The sequence below is a fragment of the Anolis carolinensis genome, chromosome 2 (genome assembly GCF_035594765.1).
Source record: "Anolis carolinensis isolate JA03-04 chromosome 2, rAnoCar3.1.pri, whole genome shotgun sequence".
NCBI classification, from domain to species: Eukaryota; Metazoa; Chordata; class Lepidosauria; order Squamata; family Dactyloidae; genus Anolis; species Anolis carolinensis.
Window position 1 is genome coordinate 243649331 of NC_085842.1, and position 25795 is coordinate 243675125.

Sequence of the window (25795 nt, forward strand, 5' to 3'; positions counted from 1 at the left end):
CTTAACCAGTTTGGTGTACTTTAGCAGTATTGACATTTTTACAACCCACAGGCTTGCGAGATTGGAAAAATTCTCACAAGGCCATTTAGTCAGTTAGTCAGGTTGGTGGTTTCTAAATCATGTTGGTCCATCAACCATCTCTTGTTGATCTTTGGAGAGTTTCCAGAAAAGTAAGAAATAGTCCTTGGCTTATTTGGAAAAAACCACTGGTCCCTATGTCTGAACAGCAGTGATTTAGACCAGTCCCAAACCCATAACAGTATTAACTATTTCCCCTCCTTTTCCCTTGGCATTTTTACAAAACCTGAAAAGAGGAGGGATAGCAGCTGCTCGGAAAGAAAAGAGGTATGATACAATGGTAATTGAATTCTTCCTATGATAGTCATAATTTTTGTAGCAAGATTTTCATTGTTGCTGTGGTTACCAGAAAGATGTGTATCATTTTAAAATGTGTTTTGGTTGAGCTGAGAAATATCCCAGTCTTTTATAAATACTATTGTAAGTTTAGTATTGAAGAGAAATATGCTCTCTTTGAAAATGGTTGGTTTCATTTCAGTATCATGTGGGTGAACGTGCTATATATATAGTGTATGTATGAGGCTTAGGGTAGGTTTAGGAAGGGTTTCTTAAGTATAATCCATGCTTCTTTCTCATATATATCATTGTGAAATGTCAATATCTCTAGCAAACACTCCTCACAAAAATTAGGCCCCTTTCCTGCCAACAGTCCCGACCAGTCACTTCCCTCACAGATACATGATGAACCTGGATTTATAGGTGTTTCCTGTCCAATTACTTCTTTCCTACTTACTGCTTCTCCTTTTCTTGCCTCCCATCATCATCTCAACTCCTGACCACCCCCCAACACCAGTTTCAGCCTGAATTTAAGCTAGTGGTGGTAGTGGGGGGGGGGGCTGAGCAGGGGAAAAGGTAGATCAGTGGATAAGAACTTTACATTCAGAGAATCATAGAGCTGGAAGAGACGTCATGGGCCATCCTGTCCAATCCCCTGCCAAGAAACAGGAAATCGCATTCAAAGCACCCCCGACAGATGGCCATCCAGCCTCTGCTTAAAAGCCTCCAAAGAAGGAGCCTCCACCACACTCTGGGGCAGAGAGTTCCACTGCCAAACAGCTCTCACAGTGAGGAAGTTCTTCCTGATGTTCAGGTGGAATCTCCTTTCCTGTAGTTTGAAGCCATTATTTCGCGTCCTAGTCTCCAGGGCAGCAGCAAACAAGCTTGATCCCTCCTCACTATGACTTCCTCTCACATGTTTGTACATGGCTATCATGTCTCAGCCTTCTCTTCTGCAGGCTAAACATGCCCTGTTCTTTAAGCCGCTCCTCATAGGGCTTGTTCTCCAGACCCTTGATCATTCAGGCTGAGGTTTGTGATGAGAATATGGAAATGTAGTGCAGGGAAGGAAGAGACTAAGGAAATCTGAATGTGGCTTGATGGGAAGATGAGGGGAGCAATGGAGGAAAGAGTTTAACATCTGGATGAGGAAGATAGTGAAGGACTGTGGCAGGACAGTGATGGAGAGATGGGGCAGCAGAAAGGTTGGCCCAAGGAGGGCAAACTCGGACTAGTTAAGCAATAGCTACAAACCCACGGATATTCAAATTCTCTGAAATGAAACCTGCAAATGTGGAGTTCTGACTATATAATGGTGCCTTTTTAATAATGTTACTGAAAATACCCAGTCCTCTGTATTCTACATGCAAGGACATTGGAGCCAGTTCTTAAATCATCTTTAATATCTAACATTTCTTGACTCTTTGCTGCAGAGCAGTATTTCCTAAGATATGCCAGTACACAAGCCCTTTGCTCAGGTAGCAAAACTGCAGTGTTCTAGGCTATGCTGGCTGTAAATACCAGATTCAAAGTGAATGCAATTTTCTTGTTGCCTAGCTGCAGATCCATTATACAGTATTCACAGCCTAGATCCATTCGGAGCTCTTTTGACTGGACTTGTAGAAATGTACTAATCAAAACAAAACAAAACCTAGGGATTTTGCCATTCCAAAAAAAAAAAGACCTTGCCATGACTCTTTTTTTGAACACAGCACGTAAACATTATTATATTGATGTAATGACTTCTTCAGTTACCAGTAAAATAAAACCATTGGAGTGTTCACTTGCGGGGATGGTTGCAGAACCAATTACATCTTACATGCACATTATTTTCTAGAATAAACACAACAGTGGCTTCTTGAACCAAACTTACAGCTTCTGCAGCAAATCAAACAAAGTGGAAATAATCAATAAACATCCTTTATGACTAAGGGTTTTTTGTCTTAGTCTTAGCATTCATATACACAGGCACCCTATTTACCCTGACTGAAAAGCTTTACCCAGGCAACCAAGTATCTGTTTGAAGCATTAAAAATCTCTGCTTTCATTTTTTTAATATAAAACGCTTATTTTAAATGTGCATGTTTTTGTGGGAAGTGCTTTTACATTCCAAGCATGTTTTTCTGATTTTAGTCCGTGTAGTCATTCTTCATTGCCTCTGTGCAGGTACACCTGTGCTTCTGCACCTGTACGGAAGAACCTCTTTGAAATGCCTTGGGCTTTTTAAAAAAACAATAACACTTGGGTTCAGATTAGCAAGTACACACTACGCCTCTCTTGACTTGACTGTGATTTGACATCTTAAACATTGTTTCAAAGCTGGCTTTTGGGGGCTACACCAGAATTTCTGGACATTATTTCACAGCTATATAAACTCCACTTGCCTAATTTCCAACAAATCTCATGACCACTGAGGATGCCTGCCATAGATGTGGGTGAAATGTCAAGAGAGAATGCTTCTGGTACATGGCCATACAGCCCAGAGAACTCGCAGCAACCCAGTATTTTTTCCTTGTACTGTTTCTTAACCACTTTGTCATCTTTTTATATGCTCATTTTCTTTTCTGGGAAATAAATGGGGCTTCTGTATAAACATATTTTGAGTGATCATCCAAAGTCACAGGGCTAATCTGCAGCAGGGATGGACAACACAGGTCCTCCGGATGTTGTCGAAAGGCAACTTGCATCACTTGTAGTCAACATAGACAATGATGAGCCATGCTGGAAGCTGCAATCCAAGAACCTAAAGGACCATACTTGCCTATCCCTAATCAACAGATTTGGAGGGAGACACTATTTTATTGCAATACGTTCAAACAAAGTCCTACTGTTAGGAAGATAAAGTCATATAAGTACCAAAAAAGTGCTATCGATAAGTTGGTTCAATGTTTCCCAAATTCTGCTGCTCCAGATCTTTTGGACTTCAGCTCCCATAATTCCTGGCAGCTGGCAAACTGGCTTGGATTTCTAGGAGCTGAAGTCCAAAATATCTGGAAGAGCAGAGTTTGAGAAACACTCGTCGATCTGCTTCTTGCACATACTTACACACTAGGGATATCTCAAGATATTTTGCTGCCTTAAGTAAAAGAAATGCCCCCCCCCCCCCCCCCCCAACTGACTAGACTGGTGGTCAGAGCTTCCTTCAGCACTAATGAAAGGAAAGCATCCTTTATCACAAAGGAAGCAGAAGGTTAGTTTGGTGAAATCCGAGTAATAGCTCAGACAAAGTGTGGACCGAATCAGTTGGAAGGAATCGGTATTGGCACCATTACCTATAAGTGATTCGGCAAGCCAGCATTAAGATGGATCACCTAGATACTTTGGTAAATTAATTTGATTTGTTTGTCCCATGAGCTGGTTTGTTTCTGGTTCATATATTGGCTCAGTAAACTCGTTTTATATTGTTTCTTCAAATACAATGCTGCCACCTATTGCTGATTAAAATAGAGCGAAGGAGTCACGTCTTCAGTCATACTGGCTATTTGTTAAAGATATTTGTGTGCAGGTTTTTCACTGCTTTCTGTTCATTAATTCAGAAGAGTTCAGAACTAAGGACGAATATTGTCATCTGCAGTTCCCAACATCCCAGCCTAGTTTTAAAAGTTTGCCTCTGCAGTAAAACTCATTATTTCTTCCTTGCACCTTTTCAAATGCATAGCTTTTGAAATCTGCATTTGAAATATATTATGAGACAATGTGGATTACAGGAAACAGCCATTACTGTACTTCAGATTCATGGTAACGAGTCTAATGCAAATATTCTGAAAGGTAAAGAAATAAATTCTATCCAATAGACTAAATTGGTACATATCCTAATGTACCAGTATAATTCTGCATGGCTTGGACAAAGCATGATGCACGCTTTAGCAGTGAGAAGTGATTCTGCCGATAGTGCTGCTTGATCTGTTTAATAAGGCTTTATATGCTAAACTGGAATGGGGCTATACATATTTTCCCTCTACTCCTTTAGAAGAGTCATCGTTTTGATAATACTCTGTTGTTTTTTTCTTCCTTACTTCATATCTTGCAGCAACTACATGTTTGGCAGCAATCTAGTATTACATGGCAGATTCCCTGGCAGAGTCCTTTGAAATTTATTGGTATAGCTTAGTTTTCCAGCTGGCACCATAAGAGAGAATTATATAAAAGGAAGAGGTCATAATAACTGTTGGATTGAACAAAATACTATTTCATATTGTCTTTAGCTTGAAACCAGCCCAGGACTTTTCCCCACTTCAACTAACTGCATGAAATGAAAAATCTGCACAAGGTTTCCTTGAATCGTATATACCCATTTTCTTCTATTCTAAAACATAAGTTTTCCCCATAAAAACATCTTTTAAAATAGGTTGCGTTTTAGAATTGAGGGTACTTAAAATATATAGAAATAAAGCTTAATGGTTCTGAAATTAGGGTGCATCATACAATCAATGGTGTCCTAGAATCAAAGAAATATGGTATATCCCAGCATGATTTTGAATGTTTTCCCCATGTTTGTGACCCCAGCAAACTCTCTGATGTTGAAACAGTTGTAAATTATATGACTGATAAGACACTGCTTTCTAATAGTTTATTTTGCTCTCCCTGAAAGCTACAGCACGAGCATTTAGTCCTGTCATGCCAATGGCCTTATGATCCAAGCTCATTGAACAATGAGGAATGTTGTGTTTTATGGCATTTGCATGACAGCTTCTATTCAGCACCACAAAGCTGCTATTCATATGTAATTGGTAAATAAAGTGTTACAGATAACCCATGCAGTATCTAATTATGCAGCACATTATGTCTTTTTTGCCTTGAGCCAGGAACACTGGAAGGTTACCAGTATTTTGAGTATAATTTGTAGTTGTTGAGTGTACTTTTCTCCTATTAAGATAAGGTTTTCTGCATGTACCACTATTTATTTCTTGATTAACAAGGCTGCACTTGTTGATCTGTTTTTTAACTTGTTTCTGTCTAGAAATTTGAAATTCAGGTTGATCTATAAAATGTCACTTTTTCTTTTGTTAAAATACTTCAGTAATAATAATAATAATACTTTTATTTATTTATTTATATCCCATTTTATCTCTCCCAGAGTAGACTCAGAACATAAAAGCATTTAAAATATACAATTATGTAAATATTGCAGCAGAATTAAATATAGTAAGATAAAGGTAAAGGTTTTCCCCTGACATTAAGTCCAGTTATGTCTGACTCTGGGGGTTGGTGCTCATCTCCATTTCTAAGCCGAAGAGCCGGCGTTGTCCGTAGACTCCTCCAAGGTCATGTGACTGCATGGAGCGCCATTACTTTCCCTCCGAAGTGGTACCTATTAATCTATTCACATTTGCATGTTTTCGAACTGCTAGGTTGGCAGAAGCTGGGGCTAACAGCGGGCACTCACTCCGCTCCCCGGATTTGAACCTACGACCTTTCACACACGCAGATATCTGCCTGTAAAATCTGGTCTACTTTCTACCAAACTCCTTTGTTGGAGCACATTAGAAAGTTATTTCAGCCTAAGAGCTTGGACAGGGATGCTTGCTTCAGCACATCATAGGAAAAAAATGCACTTTGTAGACAATAGAGCATTCCTTTTTGACATTAGGACAAGGGAAGATAGGCATAAAGGCAAGGAAAGAAAGATAGTTAGGGAGGATCTTTTGGAACAGTGGTTCCCAACCTGTGGTCCATAGACGACCAGTGGTGGCCAAAAACTAAAATATGGCCCGCTATTGTTCCACCATTGCAACGAGAGTGGTGTGTCTCGCGAAACCCTCTTATAGTGCCAAGGCAATGGAGATGCTGATTCAGAAAATTGCATTGGATAGACCACATCAGTTCTAGATTATTAAATATAGTTTTATGTGGGCGAGCAGATGGTGACAACTGGATAGCATATATTCTGTATCAGAAACTAGAGGTGATGTGGTCTATCCAATGCAGTTTTCCGAATCAGCACCCCAAATAACCAAACCAAATCTAAAGTTGACCGAAAACCGATTTGTAACCTTTTTTGGTACTAATGTTGGAGAGTGGGCCTGGTCAAGAGGTCCCTGGTCAAAAAAGATTGGGAACCACTGTTTTAGAATGATTGTCCATATCACATTTGACGACATCCATCCATTTTAGAGGGTGGGCCAAAAATCATGACGGGGTCCTGTAAATATTATCTTTGATACCATGGTTTTGGAGGCCATTTACAAGATTTGATTTCTCATACCTACTGTAAATTTATTTGCTATATAGACTGTGTATGATGTGATGGTATGGTAAATTTAAGAAATAAAGGAGTTATTAAATATTTAAACCTCTTTGTGACTTTTGGGGTACACTTAGAAAAAAAGGTATTTTTGTTGACGGGCAAATGTATTATTTAGGGCATAATCTTGAGCTAAGAATCCAGGTTTCACAAGCATAAAGCAATGTTTGTTGTCACTGTGATATTTCTTTTTTCATTTTCCAGCTGGCAACATGTCTGTCTTAACATAATAGTAGTGATCTGGTTGTAAAGACATCACTACCCATAGGAAATTCTTTCTTTCAGTTTTCACAACCCTGGAACCATTTCTTATGAACCTGCAGTTGCAATATGTTGGTTTCCATTTTATGTAGACAAAACCAATTGTAAATGTTGCCCCCACCCTCCAACCCTGTTTCCTTTAAAGAGTAAACTGTAGTAATAATTTGAGAGAGAAATGAAAGGTTGTTCAAGCAGACTACACACAAGAGGAGCAGAAAGGAAGTAGAATGTGATTCTGGAGTTAGGAATACAGATAATTCTATATGATATAATATTTTGAGCATGAAATGAAATTTGTGTACATCGAACGAATTATCAGAAAGCAAAGTTGTCACTATCTTAGCCACATAGGCAATTTCATATTTTGGAGTATTTCAGGGATCCAGATAAGGGATACTCAACCTGTCCTAACAATATATGAGAAAAATAAAGTGGTTTTTTTTAACTATATCTCTTGCATATTCTCTTGATTTACTTTGTGAAATGTATTCATAAATCTTTTCTTTTCTTTTACAGTAACAGTCCATGAAAGGAAGAAAAAAACAGTGTATTTGAAGAAAAGCACTTTCTGCACTCCATATTTACAAGAAAGATTTGCTGAGCCTCATAAACGAAAAGATGTGATCAAGCGAACTTCTGTGGCAAACGGCAATGGATTCTTGCACCCTGGAAATGCCCCTTTAGACTTGTGGATGAGACATGAAACATTCCACCCTTTACTCTGACGTGCTGCTGCCTGCTGAACTGTGAAGAACTGCATACATCATATCTTAAGCTGCTTCCTCTACTGCTGCCAATCATCTTTTCAGGACATGAAAGTGATATTTTCTTATTGACTCTCACGTGATTTTTCATTTGCATGTACTTGGTGATTATGCACAAAACAAAGTATCTAATCTGCTTTGCCTATTTAAAAAAAGCCATCATCACACTGGTGATTATTATGTAAATCAATTCTGCTTCCCTCCCCTCAGAATTATAATTGCTCACCTATTAATTTCACACAAGGGTTAGTGTAATACGTCTGCACATACTTTATGGAAACTCTCTTCTATAAAGAAATTTTCACTGTTTATTAGTGGAAAAAAGCTATTTATAACAAGGCCTTATGTTGTGTACATATATTGTCTTTGAAATATTTGTGATTAGAGATATTGCTTGTAAATGATAAAATTACATAATTTATTTAGTATATTCTACTGTAAACTATAGTTTTATTGACAGAAATAAAGTATTTTGTTCTCAGAATAAGTGTGGTGAATAGTCCTGAATAAATCCCATAATGCTCCTCCCTAAATATTGTGCTAAACAGTTGACAACAACTGGTTTGAACGTTTTATTCAACACACACGGGAAAGAAGTTGTGAGCAACGCACCTTCTTGCAGGGGAAAGCTTAGCTTAGAGACATTTCCAAGTTCTCCAGAACTCTCAAACAAAAGGCCTGTCAAGCCAAAGTCTAAGATCATGGTTTTTCGTAATTCAAAAAGCATGCCTTTAATCATGATGTCAAATCACAGGTTTGTACAGCACTGTAGCCAAAGCTTCCATTTGTGGTACCTATGAATGATGTTAAGGTAGGATTAAAAAGTCCATGAACAAATGTAGGCTATACATTCCTATACATTCCTAATAAAGACCTTGCTAGAAAGTGATCTATGGCAGGAACTCTGGCATAGATCATTTTCTTTACCTGATAATGAATAGTAGAGCCTCCCAACACAAGATAGGAACTCAAGATGTGCCACCTCCAAGCTGGCATCCCATGTGAAAAAGTCTGAATTCTTCCATGGCTTCCAGTTGTTTTCCAGCTCAAAATTGCTCCCATAGCTGCTCCCACTTAGAGGACGTGGACACCCTTAAGAATGTAAATGCTGTTAGAAACCATACATTTGAGAAAGCAAAATACAAAACTGGAGAAGGTAATGTCGAACATCCCATCTCCTGTTGTTGTTTTTTTCATTGCCACTAACTGTGTGTCTACACCTCAGACCTGACACCACTTCAATTTATTTATTTATTTACTATATTTACATTCCACTCTGTCTCATCCTGAAGGGGACTCAGAGCAGCTTACAGTATGGCAATATTCAATGCTGCATATACAACAAATAAAAACAACAACATATAAATACCGTAAAACTCTTAAAAACCACAATACCTAGTCCAGAAGTCGTCATTTATGTTGCTACAGTCATGCCAGTTCTATATTGCACTATCCAAATGCCTAATCCCATAGCCAGGTCTTCACTCTTTTCCTGAAGACCAGGAGGGAGGCCAGCCTGATACAACTAGGGAGGGAGTTCCGCAGCCGAGGGGCCACCACTGTCTCTCGTTCCAACCAGTTGAGCTTGCGAAGGGGTGGGACTGAGCCCAGGGCCTCTCTAGCAGGTCTTAATGCTCTAACCGGTTCATAGGCAAAGGTAAATGTTTCCCCCTGACATCAAGTCTAGTCGTGTCCGACTCTGGGGTGTGGTGCTCATCTCCATTTCTAAGCCAAAGAGCCAGCGTTGTCCATAGATGCCTCCAAGATCATGTGGCCGGCATGACTACACAGAGCATCGTTACCTTCCCGCCAGAGTGGTATCTATTAATCTACTCACATTTACATGTTTTCGAACTGCTAGGTGGGCAGAAGCTGAGGCTAACAGCGGGAGCTCACCCTGTTCCCTGGACTCGAACCGCCAACCTTTCAGACAGCACGTTCAGCAGCTCAGCAGTTTAACCTGCTGTGCCACCGGGGGCTTCTATAACCAGTTCATAGGTTGGGCTTAATTGCTGTGTCTCAATGCTATGGAATCGTAGAAGCTGTAGTTTCATGAGCAACCAACACCATTTGGCCGAGAAAGCTAAAGACATTTTAAAGCCAGAATTCCTACAACTCCATAGCACTTAGCCGTGGCAGTTCAAGTGGTGTCAAACTGCATTAATACTACAATATAGTCACACCATTAGTTTCCCCATGAATGATCTATCGTATTTTCAGTCCTGTATCATGATGAAGGTGGCTTTTTCTACCCACCGAGGTTCTGCATATTCAATCTTTCAAGGAGATCAGTACAAAAATGAAATAGTAGTTCTTCCGGTTTGTGCTGTCCAGGGCAGAACCTTTGGTAGAGTAGGATGTTTTTATTCTTAATTTAATTTTTCATTAAATTGCCACTCCAATTAGTTATAGTACCTTCATCCTAGTACAGAGAGGCACATGTTGCTGGGGCCTCTCTGCTGAAAAGAAAATTACTGGATCCATGTGGATCCAATTATTTGTTTGTCCTACTCCAAGAATTCTTGGGCCAATGAAGGAATTTTATGTCATATTTGGGGTACCTGGGGTCCTTCACAGTAAGCTCACATACATGCTAACATTATTAATCCACTTTAAATGGCTGTTCAACAGAGTGGAGTTGCACTTATAGTTAGGAAATAAATCCAAAATCCTTATCAGCCACATCACCAATATGTGTGTGTGTGTGTGTGTGTGTGTGTATTCAACTCACCTGTTGACTTATTGTAACCTCATACATTTTTTTAAAGATTTTTTTAGGTAAGGGATTCTCAGAAGTGGTTTTGCCAGTTCCTTCCTCTGAAATGTAGTTAGGCTGGCCCTGCTTAGCTTCCAAGATCAGACTTGGTTCATTGCCTTTAGGTTATCTTATTCTCTGAATGATTTCTCCCCCTCTCAATTTATTTTTCACAAAATCCAGCTCCTGTCTTTTTTCCTTTATTCTCCCTGCCCTCCTCCATCTCTTTCCCTTCTTTAAACTCAGGCTGTTGCTACCTAACACAAAACCATAAACAAAAGATCATAAAAGGCACTCGGCTGCCTCCTTTCCAATCCACTGAATTATTTCTGCTATGTGTAAATTTTAATGCACATACTGTATTTTGACTGAAGAGACAAGGAAACAAAGGACTGAACCTGCCATTAATACTGAGTAACTGAATCCAGAGCGTTACTGGCTGTCCTACAGGAATGCGGCTGGTTTTGCAAGTGGAAAGAGGCAACTGGACGCAGCTTTGTTCTCCCAATACAAAAGCCGCATGGAGTGGAAGGGGAAAGGCGACTCAAAAGTGTGCAGCGCGTCTCCCCAGAAATGCCCCAGTTTATATAATGGCAAATGGCGTTGGAAGGACTTTAGCGGAGACCTTAGAGAACCCGACCTGGTGTAAGGCCACTTCCTGTGTTCCTTTTTGTTTGGTTTCTTTAGTGAGCGAATAAAAATTTTGACATTTCCAGGTGATCTGGATTCCGCGGCATTTAGTGTTTTGTCATATATTGTTCTTGTATACTTTCAAGTTGTTTCCAATTGAAGGTTTTACTTAGCCAGATTTGTTTAGAAGAGGTTTGGCATTGCCTTCATGGGAGGCTGAGAGAGTGCTCTCTTCAATTACAATGAGAATATTGTTGAGCAGGTGAAGTGAAAATCATGGTTTTTTTCCAAAGAGATATTGAAATTATTACACTATTTAATACAATTTTTGTTCCTGGGTTATAAACAACATTTCCTAATTGATTATATCATAAAAACATGGGAAAAGTGCCAAAACTTTGTTTTTGCGGGACATAATGCAGCATATTTTGCTAGTTTTTCAATGAATGTTATCATAGTCTCAACCAACTCAACATAGTTTGTGGCAGCCACAAAAACAAAGTTTCTGGAGTATAGACAATTAAACAGGATTAACACTTTCAAACCAGGAACAGATGTTTTTTCAAATGTTGTTACATAGTGTTGTTGTTGTTGTTGTTGTTATTCATAGGTATTCTGTGCCACAAATGGTGCATCTACATTGTAGATTTGATACTTTTGACACCCTTTTAAACTGCCACGGTTCAATGCTATGAAATCCTGGGAGTTGTAGTTTGGTGAGACACCAGCCATCTTTGGCAGAAAAGGCGAAAGACCTTGCAAAACTACTACTACTGTGATTCCATATTGAGTGTTGTCAAACTGCATTAATTTCACAGTGTAGATGCACCCACAATTAATAGCACCATGAGTCCCCCTTTAACTGCCAGGGCTGGATCCCACAAAATACTTGGAAATATACTACTTCTCTTGTAGAGAATGTTATGCACTATGTAGAATGGGTTTTTAAGATGAAACCATGGCAGTTTAAGTGAGATCATAGTGCTATAATGATGAACTCTGAACTGTTCCCTGTACTGTATTTGCATGTTTGGAATCTGTAACAGATGCATCGGAAACTGTTAACAATGATAGAGCCAACCAAAACATTCTTGGCATCTTAGTTTTACGCCAGTTCCTTGGGTTATTCGGGCCGCTGATTCATAAAATTGCATTGGACTGACTGCATCAGCTCTAGTTTCTTAGATATAGTTATCATGATTTCTTATGGGTGAGCTGGTAATAATAATATACATACAGTACTTTATTTTATATTCAGCTCTATCTCCCTGAGGGCAATCAGGGTGGATTACAGAACACATATATGGCAAACATATACAATTAACAAGGACAGACAATACATAAACAAGAGTTAGGCTTTTCCATCTCCAGCAACTGGAGGATGTGCTCGACTCTGGCCACGGGGTGGTGCTGTTGCTCCATCTTCCATGCAGAGGAGACTTGTTTTCCGTAGAGGAAACTCCAAAACTCCAAAATCGGGACAGTAAGTAAAAACACGCAAAAAACGGGAATTCAAGAGAAGAAACAGCCAGCGCCAGGTAACCCCTCCCAACAAAGGATCCATCCAGGCAGGAAACAGCCAGGCTTTGAAGCTGCAAGGCCATTCAATCTTTATCAAGGTGGCCAATTGCAACATTCACACTTGCCTCCAACAGACAAGAGTTCTTTCTCCCACCCTGGACATTCCACAAATATATAAACCTTGCTTGCCTAGTTTCGAACAGATCTCACAACCTCTGAGAATGCCTGCCATGAATGTGGACAAAACATCAGGAGAGAATGCTTCTGGAACATGGCCATACAGCCCGGAAAACTCACAGCCACTCAGCTGTTCCGGCCATGAAAGCCTTCAACAACATGATAAATGGATAGTTTACAAGGAATGGTTAAAAAGCGGCAAAGCCAATTTGAATATTGTACAGAAATTAAGAAAATTTTGCTCCTGGATAAAGATATAAAAGAAGTATATAGCCTAGGGGATGGGTGGAGGATATGGAAAGTTTTTAATAATTAAAAATTATTAAAATATTTTAATGTCATTTTCTAATTGGTTCTATTATAAAAACATGGGAAAGCTTTATTAAACTTGTTCCATGTTTGTATGGAAGGTTGCAAATGGCATATGGAAGGTTAAAAATGGCACACGGAAAGGTTAAAAATGACAGCCACAAAAATGGAAGTTTCTGGAGTATAGCAACTACTTTCAAAGTACAGGTAAGTACCGCACAATGAAACAGGAAATAACACTTTCAAACTAGGAACAGAAATGTCAACAGAAAGGAGGAAAAATCTGGCTACTAGTATTAAAAAAACCATAAAATCAGGGTAGTAAATAAAGAACAAAACTCAGAAGACCAGGGAATTTCAGGCATTAAATAATCAGGGCCAGCTAACACCTCTCAACAAAAGTTTCCCCCAGGCATGAAGCAGCCGACCTTGAAGCTAAAAGGCTATTCAATGCTAATCAAGGTGGCCAATTGAAACATTCACACCTGCCTCAAACAGACAGGAGTTCTTTCTCCCACCCTGGACCTTCCTCAGATATATAAACCCCTCTTGCCTAGTTTCCAACAGACTTCACAACCTCTGAAGGTGCCTGGCATAGATGCAGGCGAAACATCAGGAAAGAATGCTTCTGGAACATGGCCATACAGCCCAGAAAACTCGCAGCAACCTAGGAACAGGAAGTTTTTCAAACTTGTTACATAATGTTATATTATTTTCATTTAGTTTCCTACCTCTACTTTAAATGATGCCATGGTATTGCAAGTTAAAAACAATATACAATTAACAAGGACAAAGCCCTTTGTGTCCTTTGGCCCATCCTGTAAAAGGCTAAAGCAAAAAAAAACCCTCTGAGCAACATCTTGCCAAGGAAACACCGACCAGACCCTGCAGTGCTCCGCGTCGCCACTTGGGGGCAGCAGCGCGCCCAGCGATGTTTTTATTCCCCCTCCTCTTCTGTCGCTTGGCTGGCGTCACTGCGGGAGGAGGCAGGGCTCTTCCCCGGGCGCCTGGTTCCAGCATGTGGAGGCCCCGAGCGGCTGGGGTCCCTTTGGCTGCATTGAGGAGGGTCGCAGGCTGCAGAGCCATTGGAGGCTCCGGGAGAAGGACCGCCGCCTCTTCCTCCTCCTTGCCTTTCCAACCCAAGCAGCCGGTGAGCTCGCCAAGGGGCAGAGGCGCCTCTTTGGGGAGGGAAGGAGGGAGGAAAGGGGCATGCAGGCGAAGACTCCTCCTCGGACTCAAGGCTGTGTGCAGCCCCTGGGAGATGTAGTTTACAAGGTCTTCAGCCTTCTCTGCCGAAAGAGTGCTGGTGCCTCACCAAACTACAACTCCCATGATCCCATGGCATTCAAAGGGTGTGTCTACATTGTAGAATGGGTGCACTTGAACTACCTATGGAATCCTGGGAGTTGTAGTTTGGTGAGGCACCAGCACTCTTTGGCAGAGAAAAGCTAGGTAAAGTCACGGAAAGGTTTTCCCCTGACATTAAGTCCAGTCATGTCCGGCTCTGCGGGTTGGTGCTCATTTCCATTTCTAAGCTGAAGAGCCGGCATTGTCCATAGACACCTCCAAGATCATGTGACCGGCATGACTGCGTGGAGCGCCTTTATCTTCCCCCGGAGCAGTACCTATTGATCTACTCACATTTACATGTTTGCGAACTGCTAGGTTGGCAGAAGCTGGGGCTAACAGCAGGAGCTCACCTCGCTCCCCAAATTCAAGCTTCTGACCTTTCATAGAATCATAGAATCGTAGAGTTGGAAGAGACCTCATGGGCCATCCAGTCCAACCCCCTGCGAGAAGCAGGAAAATCTCATTCAAAGCAAGTTCAGCAGCTCAACGGTTTAATCCACTGCGCCACCGGGGGCTCCAAGAGAATGGCTAAGGACCTTGCAAAACTACAACTCCCATAACTCCATAGGCTTGCACCATGGCAGCTAATGTGTGGTCAAACTGCATTATATCGAACTGAATATAGGGCAGCGTGCACTCAGATAACCCAGTTCAAAGAAGGTATTGCAGGATTTTCCACCTTAATATTCTGGGATATAGTGCTGTGTGGAAGGGCCCTAAGAGAGTGTAGGTTGTCTCATAGCTCTCTTGGTCCTTTTGGGAGGAAGCACAAGTAAACATGGGTTTGGGGGGAATTATGGAGGAGACAAGACATATTTGTACTTTAAATTATGACCTAGAATTTTAGCCCTGACTAATTTGTGTGAATATTCTCTTTGGTGTTCTCAATTATAGAGAGAGCCCTTCTACACAGCCATATAACCCAGAATATCAAATCCCACAATATCTGATTTTGTTTATCTCGTACGAGTGGAATAGTGCATGCCTTTCTTGAAAAACCATAATCTTTATCATTATTCAGAAGCATAATCATCATTATTATTCAGAAGCAATACCAGAACCTTCTGAATCGCAGGTCCAATGTGTCCGAAGAGGCCCTCTCACAAATTCCACAACAACAAACCAGGGATGAGCTGGCAGTACTGCCTAGTTTGGAAGAAGTCAGTAATGCCATCAACCAACAAAAAAATAACAAAGCCAGCGGACCTGATGGGATCCCTGCTGAAATCTTCAAAGAGGGTGGACCTGAGCTGATACAACAACTCCACCAGCTCATTGGGTTATCTGAGCCCACATTGCCATATATTCCAGTTCAAAGCAGAAAATGTGGGATTTTATTCAGCTGCGTGGAAGGGGCCAGAGTTTCTTCATCTTGCTGAGATACTGTGCTATATAGCCCCCCCCCCCAAATTACAAAGGGAAAAATTAATAAGATGTAAGCACAAATTTCAGTTGTGAAATATCAAGAATGTAATGGTTTACAAAGCATATTTCCACCTCCCTTATCATGGAGGTCACTCATATTTGTAAGAGAGATCATGTTGAGCTAGCAAGTTAATTTATTATCGGTGCTTTTGATGAAAAGCCAATTCAAGTGATGTTGGGTTTGGCTAGGATATAAAGGGAGTTTGCAAACAGGGATTTTGTTTGTCTCATACAAGTGGAATAGTGCATGCCTTTCTTGAAAAACCATAATCGTTATTGTTATTCAGAAGCATTATTAATCCCAGTGATTTATTTAGGATCAGAGAACTTGATGGGACCTTTTTAAACAAGGCTGCACCTCCGAAAGTTGTGGAAAGCCCTGTTAACACTTGCACTGACCATCTGCTGGAGAGTATAATGTCCTTTCATTAAAGTACTTGAAAACTGGTATCTTCACAGGATCCTTGTGTACGATCTTTGGACTCTTTCCTGATGGCGAAAGCCAAGCATATTCAGCTCATAGGTGTAAGATGTGCAGGAACTCTTATTGACAAGAGGTGAGTTGCATATAGAATTGATCGCTTAGTAATTTCCCAAACATAAATCAATACACATTGACATCGGATCTAAAATGAACATTGAGAGTTTTAATGGAAAAACAAAACTTAGCCAGCCCTATTGTAGATTTGTTGGACATTTGTTGCTAAAAGGAGTGGGTATGGTGAGAATCCAAATTCGTTCTTCTGCTGATGTACCTTCAACATCTGATTTGGGAACCCCCAGAGCAAATGAAAAGAGGCAGGAGAAAATAGAAAGGAGGATGAACTTCTGAAACTTGCATGCTCACAATAAGGGGATGAACTTCTGAAACTTGCATGCTCACATATAATGTAAATTATATGTTTTAAGTCTTACATTTTTTTAAAAAGGGGATAGAATCCAAGTTAATGTTTGCTCTCTTTACTTTTACAGCTCATTAGATGAAACAACATATGAAAAGCTTGCTGAGGAAACTCTAGAGTCATTGATGGATTTCTTTGATGATCTGGCAGACAAGCCATTTACTTCTGAAGAGTATGATGTGTCCTTTGGGGTATTTTAAATTTATATTTTATTGTTTATATTTACAGGCATTTCTGTCTCTAATCAAAGCACCTCAAACCCCTCCTGGCAATAGGTGCATTACTCCTACAATTTTGTGTATCTTTTAAGACCATGCTATCATTCCTGATTTCCAGAACTATTGTATGAGGGAACTTTATGAAATTTCATGTGAATTTGTGAACCTTTTTTAGGCTCCCCGTGTTGTTTTTGAAATGTAAAGGCCACCACACTCCGAAGCCAATATCTGCCTTTCCCAGTGTTGCTTCTTTGCCATATGTCAGGCTTTTAACATGCCACTCAACTCAAACTATTTGCTTTATTTTTTCCCTCCTACACATCTGTCACCTTCCTCAATGCCATATCCTTTTCATTTTAAGGTTATTGCTTTTGCTCCTCTGCAGGATGTCCCAATTCTACTTTTTCATTTCAGCAGTTTATGTGGAACTGTGACTCATGCTTTGGAAAAGTCTTACAAAGAAAACATTATTTTATATGTGCATTCATTGGGTGTTTATAAGTGATGCATTTATAGGTCATTATCCTTCTTCAGCATGGGATTTTACCAGATTGAGAGGGATCACAGGCTGCCACGTTCCCCTTCTAATGTTTTCCTGCTACTTCTTTCCTCATTTTTATCTCAAAAAGCCATTAAGAAAAGAAGCATAGAATAGCTTAGTCCTTTGAACTATTAGTGCTAGGAGCCATCCTCCAGGAAGCACCCACTCTCCTGATATTCCAGCAATGATATTATGGATTAGATCAGGCATGGGTAAACTTCAGCCCTTCAGGTGTTTTGGACTGCAACTCCCACAATTCCTAACAGCTGGTCCAAAACACCTGGAGGGCCAAAGTTTGCCCATGCCAGGATTAGATGCATGGTTTGGCCACATGGTGTCGCATTTGGAAAATTGCTGAAATGACAAAGACACTATTTGACCTTACAGGATGAAATGTCATTATTCAATCAGCCTTACTTTTTATTCTGCAAATAAAATATCATTTTGAAAATTCACTAGGAATCAACATCTACTCAGCCAAAATAACATATTATTTTTTCTAATGCTGTGCTACCTGAAACATTTTTCTATGTGATTGATATCTTATTTTATCACAGTATGATTTACACTCAGTGGGTAAATGTTCTGTCATTGTTCCTGGTAACTCATTTTAATTTGTGTCACTTACATTAACAGCGCAAATACTGTGTTCTGTGTGTCTGTTTGAAAGAAAAAAATTGCTGAAATATACTTAGCATTTAAGCAGTTGGTAGAGCCCCCGGTGGCAGAACGGGTTAAACTCTTGTGTTGGCAGGACTGCTGACTGATAGGTTGGTGGTTCAAATCTGGGGAGAGTGGGTGAGCTCCCTCTGTCAGCCCCAGTTTCTCATGCGAGGACATGAGAGAAGCCTTCCACAAGAATGGTCAAATATCAAACAGCCAGGCGTCCCCTGGACAGCCTCCTTGCAGACGGCCAATTCTCTCACTCCAGAAGCCACTTGTTGCTCCTGACACTTGGTTAGAGATATAAAGTTATTGCATGAAATCATCTATAATTCAATAAACTGAGGGCCAGTAAGATTCATCTAAAAAACGAATGAGGATTTTCCAGATATTGTTGGAATACAACTGCCATTGGCCCTCTGTGTTGACCATGTTTGCTGAGGTTAATGAGAATTCAAGGTAAACAATGCTGCAGGGACACACATGTTGTATTCCTGATCTGAAGTTCATTTTGGCATTTTAATTCTCTTTTTTGTTTCAGCATATTCATTAATAGTTAGAGCTACTTCTAGTTGGCTACTGAGTGGTGACAGCTTTGGGGTATTTATTCAACATAACCTCTAGGCAGGGAAGATTGCAGAATTATATGGCATTCTCCATCCCTTAATCAGTACCATCTTGTTACCTTGAGGATGGAGCCCCCGGTGGTGCAGTGGATTAAATCCTTGTGCCAGCAGGACTGCTGACCTGAAGGTTGGGTTACTGACCTGAAGGTTGCAGGTGTGAATGTTGCAATTGGCCACCTTGATTAGCATTGAACAGCCTTGCAGCTTCAAAGAATGTTCAAAAATTGGAACATTCACACTTGCCTCAAACAGAGTTCTTTCTCCCACCCTGGACAGTCCACAGATATATAAACCCCACTTGCCTAGTTTACAACAGACTTCACAACCTCTGATTCTGGCCATGAAAGTCTTTGACAGCACATTGACATCTTTGTTTTCTGTGGTTCAATGTATTCAAGAAATTAGTTATAATGTATAACATTACCTTCAGGCTAGGTGTATAATTTCTTGAAGATATCTCATTGTGCACATATATGTAAATACTTCTGTTCCTAAGCATTTTAGATAAGGTATACACAACCTGTACTATTCATATATGCTGTAGTGTTATTTATATGTGCACACATTCTTGTTTCTGAAAATAAGAAACATAAAAACCCCACAGACGTTAGTATAAATAGGAGATAACCAAAACTATTTCAAGCAAGATGGCTTTGATCTTTTTTGCAAAATCACATGTATTGCAAGTGGATTTCCATCACTGCTTTACTACAGAATACATTACAGGAATTATGCTGCTTGCTAACAATGATGTTTTTTTTATCTACCCATTTTTTTATTCTGTAGAGTGGAGTATTAACAGTCAAACTGGGTGGAAACATGGGAACCTATGTGATCAATAAACAGACACCAAACAAGCAAATATGGCTGTCCTCTCCAACCAGGTAAGCCTATATCTGAATGATCTGAAAACCAATAATTGGACAGAAATATTTCCTACTTCAACTTAAAAATGCATTGATTTTACATAGTTTGCACCCCTTAGAATTGCTTATATGAATAATAATAACAATATTTTATTTCTAGATCGCCCTCTCTCCTCAGAAGGAGAGTGGTTGACATACATATAAAAAGGCAACATTCAGTGCCGTAATTAAATCACACATGAAGCTGTTGGGAAGTCTTTCGCATTGATACTAGATGACGTAAAACTTTCTGCAAGTTTTAGTTTAGCTAAAAACAATATCTGTGACCCGTCAAGAGTTGTAGTTCAAAAATTAACTTTTACAAGCCCTCTGTTGATATCTGCTTAAACTTATTATAGCTGTAGTATAGATCTAATATGCTGAAAAATATATGCCCTTATTTATGTCTATTTTTTTAAGAAGGGTACTACTATCCCTTTGTACTTAATGACAAATGCAGGACTAACTTCACTGTTTATATAATTCTGGAAACCAAATATAGATAGTACATTTTGTATTTGCATCTGTTAATGCTAAAGGGCTAGTGTTAACTGAGTTGACACCATATGTTTAGGGATGCTTTAGGCTGGGGGGAAATCAACCATGTTTTCTGATTGCAGCTGTGTTACCAAAATTGGCAATTCAGATTTTCAAAATATTCCACTGCTAATTGATTATGCTTCATGTACCAGATTTTTTTTTTACAACAAAATGAAACAAAAACTTTCATTGATTGTGCTGTGGAGTATTTTCTTACCAAAATGAGAACTTTAATGTATTAAGAGTTAGGGTTGTTGTGAGGATTTAATATACATTTTCCTGACCCGAATCAAAATTAGTGTTTCCCCCAAATCAAGGTTTCAATTTACACATTGTTAGGATTTTTAGTGTTAGCCTCTTTGAGTCTTCTTTGGGAGATAGAAAGTGGGATATAAATACTAATACCATTAAGAATAATAATAACCTAATTGCAATCAGAACACATCACTTCTGCTCTTCTGGTCCATATTTCATCAGAAAATGGAATGGAACATTTTTGGTACCAATATTACCCTGAAGAGATTCTAATATTTATTAGAATAGTTTGATCTTAGTACTTTTAATAATAATAATAACTTTATTCTTGTACCTCGGCTCCATCTCCCCGAAGGGACTCGGTGCGGCTTTCATAAGAAAAATACAGTAGTCCATAAATTTAAAACACAATATACAGTAATAATATAGTTATAAAACAACATAACATGACAATTGTTAAAACCAAGACATCAATTTTTGCTTTTGTCAAATAAAGCCTGTTTACAGCTGTGCAGTACCTCAGATTGTGTACATTGTAAGTCTACTAATGGGTTGATTCTGCAACAATGTGTGGGACTGAAAACAAAATGAAAGTAAATATCAAATAGTATGTCATCAAAGGCTTTCATGGTTGAAATCACTGGGTTGCTTTGAGTTTTCTGGGCTGTATGGCCATGCTCCAGAAGCATTCTCTCCTGATGTTTCACTCACATCTATGGCAGGCATCCCCAGAAGTTGTGAGGTTTCGCTGAGGATGCCTCTGAGGATCCCTGCCATAGATGTGGGTGAAATATCAGGAGAGAATGCTTCTTGAACATGGTCGTATAGTCTGGAAAACTCACAGCAATCTATCAAATAGTACTTGCCATTGCTAGCTCAATACTTTCTTCCAGATGTTTACGAATTATGAAGACCCTAGCCTAGGGCAACCCTATAATGCGGTTTTCTGGAGCTGAGAGTATGTTTCTATAGCCGGACGAATTATACCCTGATCTCCTGAGTTAATGTCCAACATACAAATCACTATACTTTCTGTAGTTATTGAAAACCAGAGGAAAGTAGTAATGTAATTCTCTTTCTGGTCAACAGAGGGGGCTTGTGTAACAGAATCAATGCGCTATATCACTACTATTATGAGAAATAATGCAGTTCAGATGACATTTAACCTAAATGTATGTCCTGCTTGAAGCCTAAAGACACAGGATCCCATCTGATCTTGGGAGTTAGGCAAGGTCAGCCCTGATTAGTACTTGGATGAGAGACCACCATGGAATACCAGATACCATAGGCTATATTTGGAGAAAGAAACTGGCAAAACCACTTCTAAGTATTCCCTGCCTAAGAGAATCCTGTTATGAGGCTGCCATAAGTCAAAAGGCAACAAATATATACACATACATGTGTTGAAAAGCAATCCTGAACACTTTAGAGAGATTTTCTGATCACACATCCAAACTAGGTTGCTTTTGATCATTTCATACATCTATTCTGTGATAATTATTGGAACTATAGAGCTAAAGTATATACTGTAAAGCCAAATATAAAATGTGTTTCTTCTATTGGCTTTGATGGACAGGAATGTTAGTTATATTTCTCTTAATTACCATAGCCAATCTAGACTGATGATTTCAGTTCCTAATTTCAGTCTCTCTTATTCCAGAGACTTTTATAGCTCTAGCTTAGCTAGTTGGAAACCTGTATTTTGAAAGCATGTAATAAAATTGTTGGAACAAGTTTCCCACTCCAAACAGCCATCAATTCATATGCTGCAAGGTGCACATGTGTCTCATTGTGAACTCTTTACTAAATATTTGGTTTACATTCACACATATTTTTATGTTTTAAGAAAATGCTTGTGAGATGTATTTTAGTACTTCAAGTAATTCAGATACATTCCTGGCAGAGATGATGTTAAGTGTATATGTGGTACATTCTGTATAGGTTCCTCTTAGCTAGGGTTTCTCCTAGTTATCCCAAGGTAGTTTTACCTGGAAAACTGACCTGAGATTTAAGATATTTCAAGATTTTTTCCACCTGTTTGTCATTTGGATTCCACACTTTCAGTTAAAATTTTGAAATAATTTAAAGGACATGTCAATTTTTTGCTCTTATAGCCATTCATGAGATTTGGGAGAGGAAAAAAAAAAGAAAGAAAGAAATGGTGAGACTCTGACACCATATCAGCTAAGAATGGAATAAAATGCTCTTGGTTAGGGGATTTTATTTGGATGACAAAATAAACTTGTTCTTACAGAAAGGGTGTGTCAAGGGCCTTAGCAAGTCAAGGTCTTCATGTTCTCATTTGCATAACATTTTAGGAGCCATCTGAAAAGAGAATAAGCAAGGCATACATTCAGGTTTTACACTGATCTTTGACGAAAGATTACCAAGATTAAATAGCCTTGTAGTGAAAAGGTGAATGTATATATCAAAAGTAGTCCTTGGAAGACATCCAGCTGCATTTCCTTCTTAGCAAAGGTCATACACATGCTGTTTTGCAATCTACCTATATGTTGAATAATTCATTTTGACTAGTTGTCCAAGGGTCCATGAACACTGTAGAATTAATGCAGTTTGACACCATTTGATCCATGTGCTCAGTGCTCCAGAGTGTTGGAATCTGTACTTTAGTGTGACACCAACACTCTGGCAAAGAATGCAGAGGATCTTATAAAACTACAACTCCCCTAATTTCATAGCATTGAACCATGGTATGAAAATAGTGTCAAACTACATTCATTCTACAGTGTAGTAGATCCATCCCCGGGCTCTATTATTACATACGAATTGGGAAGAAGCAACACCAAATCATTGTGATAAGAAAACAATTCCCATTGAATTTGAGTACTGGTTTACTTGATAATGGATAGCATTGCAGGTTTCCTTCACCTCTAAATTGGTGCTTATTAAAGATTTCTGTCAAACTCCTGGTTTTGGAGCAACTTTTGACATTATAGGAAACAGCAAAGCAGGAAGTACCTATGAGTCATATTTTTGTTTTTTGACATTTCAGCTATAACCTGCCAGGGCTTGTAGGTTGTCTTGGCCTCTGGAGCAAAGTCTCGTCTTCCTTTCCACAAACTATGGCAGAGGTACTTAAGACAAAGCAAAGCATGATGGGGCAGTTCTCTGTTTGTCTGTAAAATATGAGTGGAATTCTGTTACGTAATTGAGATGTTTTTGGAAGCAAAACCTGTTCCACTCTCTTCAACTTGAGCTTACATTACTCCTTCACTTTTTCGTCCCCCCCCCCCCCCCCGCTTAGTACCAATATGAGATGTGAGCCAGGAGAAGACTGCTTAAGGCAGACTTTCCAACATAGCAAATTAAGTCATGTCAGAAGCGAATTGAGTATATATTGCAAGTCGCTTCTGGTGTGAGAGAATCGGCCGTCTACAAAGACGTTGCCCAGGGGACACCCAGATGTGTTACCATCCTGTGGGAGGCTTCCCTCATGTCCCTGCATGGGAAGCTGGGGATGACAGACAGGAGCTCATCCCATCTTGTGGATTCGAACCACTGACCTTCAGGTCAGCAGTTCAGCCTGCACAAGGGTTTAACCCATTGTGCCACTGTGGCTCCTATACCAAGGTGAACTAGAGGTAAAGTCAATTTTGCTTTCATCTCCATTTTGATCTTTTTAAATGTAAAAATAGATCCATTCTGCTCTTTACATGTGAACATATCTGGAACATTAAGTTGTGGTTTGATTGAGCCCTTTGCAGCAGGACTGTGCCTTAAAATCAAGCAGCGGCTTACGATTTGCTTTGAAGGGCTCATTAAACCATAAGTTGCCAATTTGGGCCGAACAGCAAATTTTAATTTTATTGTACCAGCAAAAATATTAAAGACGCTTGTGTGTAAAGAGGAACGACATAAGCATAGTGTATATGCATGTCTCTCTAAATTCAACCAGTGTCAAAGTATTCTGTTTATCCAGGGAAATGTAGTGAATCTTTTCAGTTTCCAAGTCTTCCCTTCCTGCTATCACTGTCAGATCTTCTTAGATTTTAGCCAGGATTGCTCTACACTTTTGTATAATTCAGGTCTTTGATATAAATACCCTTCTGTCACATTTTGCAGAAGTTTCCATTCTTACTCTGCTCTTATTCTTTCACAGTGGCCCAAAGCGTTACGACTGGACTGGGAAAAAATGGGTGTATTCTCACGATGGCATGTCACTTCATGAACTACTGGCAAAGGAACTTTCATTTGCATTCAAAACCAAATTGGACTTATCAACTTTAGCATGTGCTGGACAAGAACATACTTGATAATATCTCAGAAATGTAAAGACTTTGAAATTTGTTCCATTGTCTGTTTCTCCATGTTTTGGATGTTGATTGAACTTGAATTTTTTTTTGAAACACTTGTTAAAGGTCAGTTTTATTAATGGGACGATATTGAAGTGTTTTTCCTCACAAGTTCCATTTTTTTCTTTGGTTTGTGATGTACATTTTTCCTCCTAACCTCTTGAGCTGGGAACTAGTATTAATAGTTAGCCTACTGTCTTTTTGAAGAACTAATCTCTAGTTGTATCAACTATTCTCCTTTAATTGGAGATTTAACTGAAAAACCAAGCTTGATTTATGTAAACTGTGGAGATTATGATGATGAAAAACAATTTCTACAATATGAAAGTCTGCTTATAGAAGCTGTGTTTGTATTGGGATTGTCGACAAATGCAATGAGTACCATTTCTGCTGAACAGTTAAAACCTTGTGGTTAGGATACTATGAAGAGTAGGACTTTATTATTGTTGATTTTGGGTATTACTAGACTAATAGGGAACCTCTTGAAAGAATGGTTCGATTAGCAGCTCATGGTTAATGCAACATTTTGATTTATTCAGTACAATGCTAAAATTATTTTATACAAAACAGCCTGGCTTTAGAGCTCTCCTTTCATTCAAGATGGAGACTGATATCCGACAAATATTTGCTGCTAGAGAGAAAGGGAGCTACATAGAAGATTCTTAATGCCCCAGCATCCCCTTGACAACATTGCCTATTTTGTTCTGTTAGTACATGAGACTACACAGAGAAAGAAGAAAATAGCCTATACTATTCCACAAATTCTTTCAACCTTCAGAAGCAGATTTTCGGGGGGGTGGGGGTGCAATGGATAAAGGATAGGTGCCACCAGGGGCACAGCGGGTTAAACCACTGAGCTGCTGAACTTGTTGACCAAAAGGTCGTAAGTTCAAATCCAGGGAGCAGGGTGAGCTCCTGCTGTTAGCCCCAGCTTCTACCAAACTAGCAGTTTGAAAACATGCAAATGTGAGTAGATCAATAGGTACTGCTCTGGCGGAAGGTAACGGTACTCCATGCAGTCATGCCGGCCACATTGCGTTGA

The 25795-nt window shown here is 39.5% G+C and overlaps 2 protein-coding genes across 4 annotated transcripts in view; both read left to right on the plus strand.

Annotated features, from left to right (window-relative positions):
* pip5k1b (phosphatidylinositol-4-phosphate 5-kinase type 1 beta) overlaps positions 1–8110 on the plus strand; it is a 106217-nt gene extending 98107 nt beyond the window's left edge. Inside the window, exons 15-16 of one of the 3 annotated variants that reach the window (XM_008103311.3) lie at positions 313–358; positions 7376–8110. In XM_008103311.3, coding sequence (XP_008101518.1) covers positions 313–351 — 39 coding nt within the window. In that variant the 3' untranslated portion in view covers positions 352–358; positions 7376–8110. The remainder of the gene's footprint in view (positions 1–312; positions 359–7375) is intronic. The other 2 variants (XM_008103312.3, XM_008103313.3) reach the window with 2 other exon arrangements.
* Positions 8111–13946: 5836 nt separating this feature from the next.
* fxn (frataxin) lies at positions 13947–25176 on the plus strand. The gene is made up of 6 exons (XM_008103310.3): positions 13947–14165; positions 16250–16347; positions 16763–16883; positions 19527–19624; positions 23454–23532; positions 24561–25176. Exons 1-6 carry the CDS (start codon positions 13947–13949, stop codon positions 24627–24629), a joined length of 684 nt encoding a protein of 227 aa, XP_008101517.3. The 3' UTR covers positions 24630–25176.
* The last annotated feature ends 619 nt before the right edge of the window (positions 25177–25795 follow it).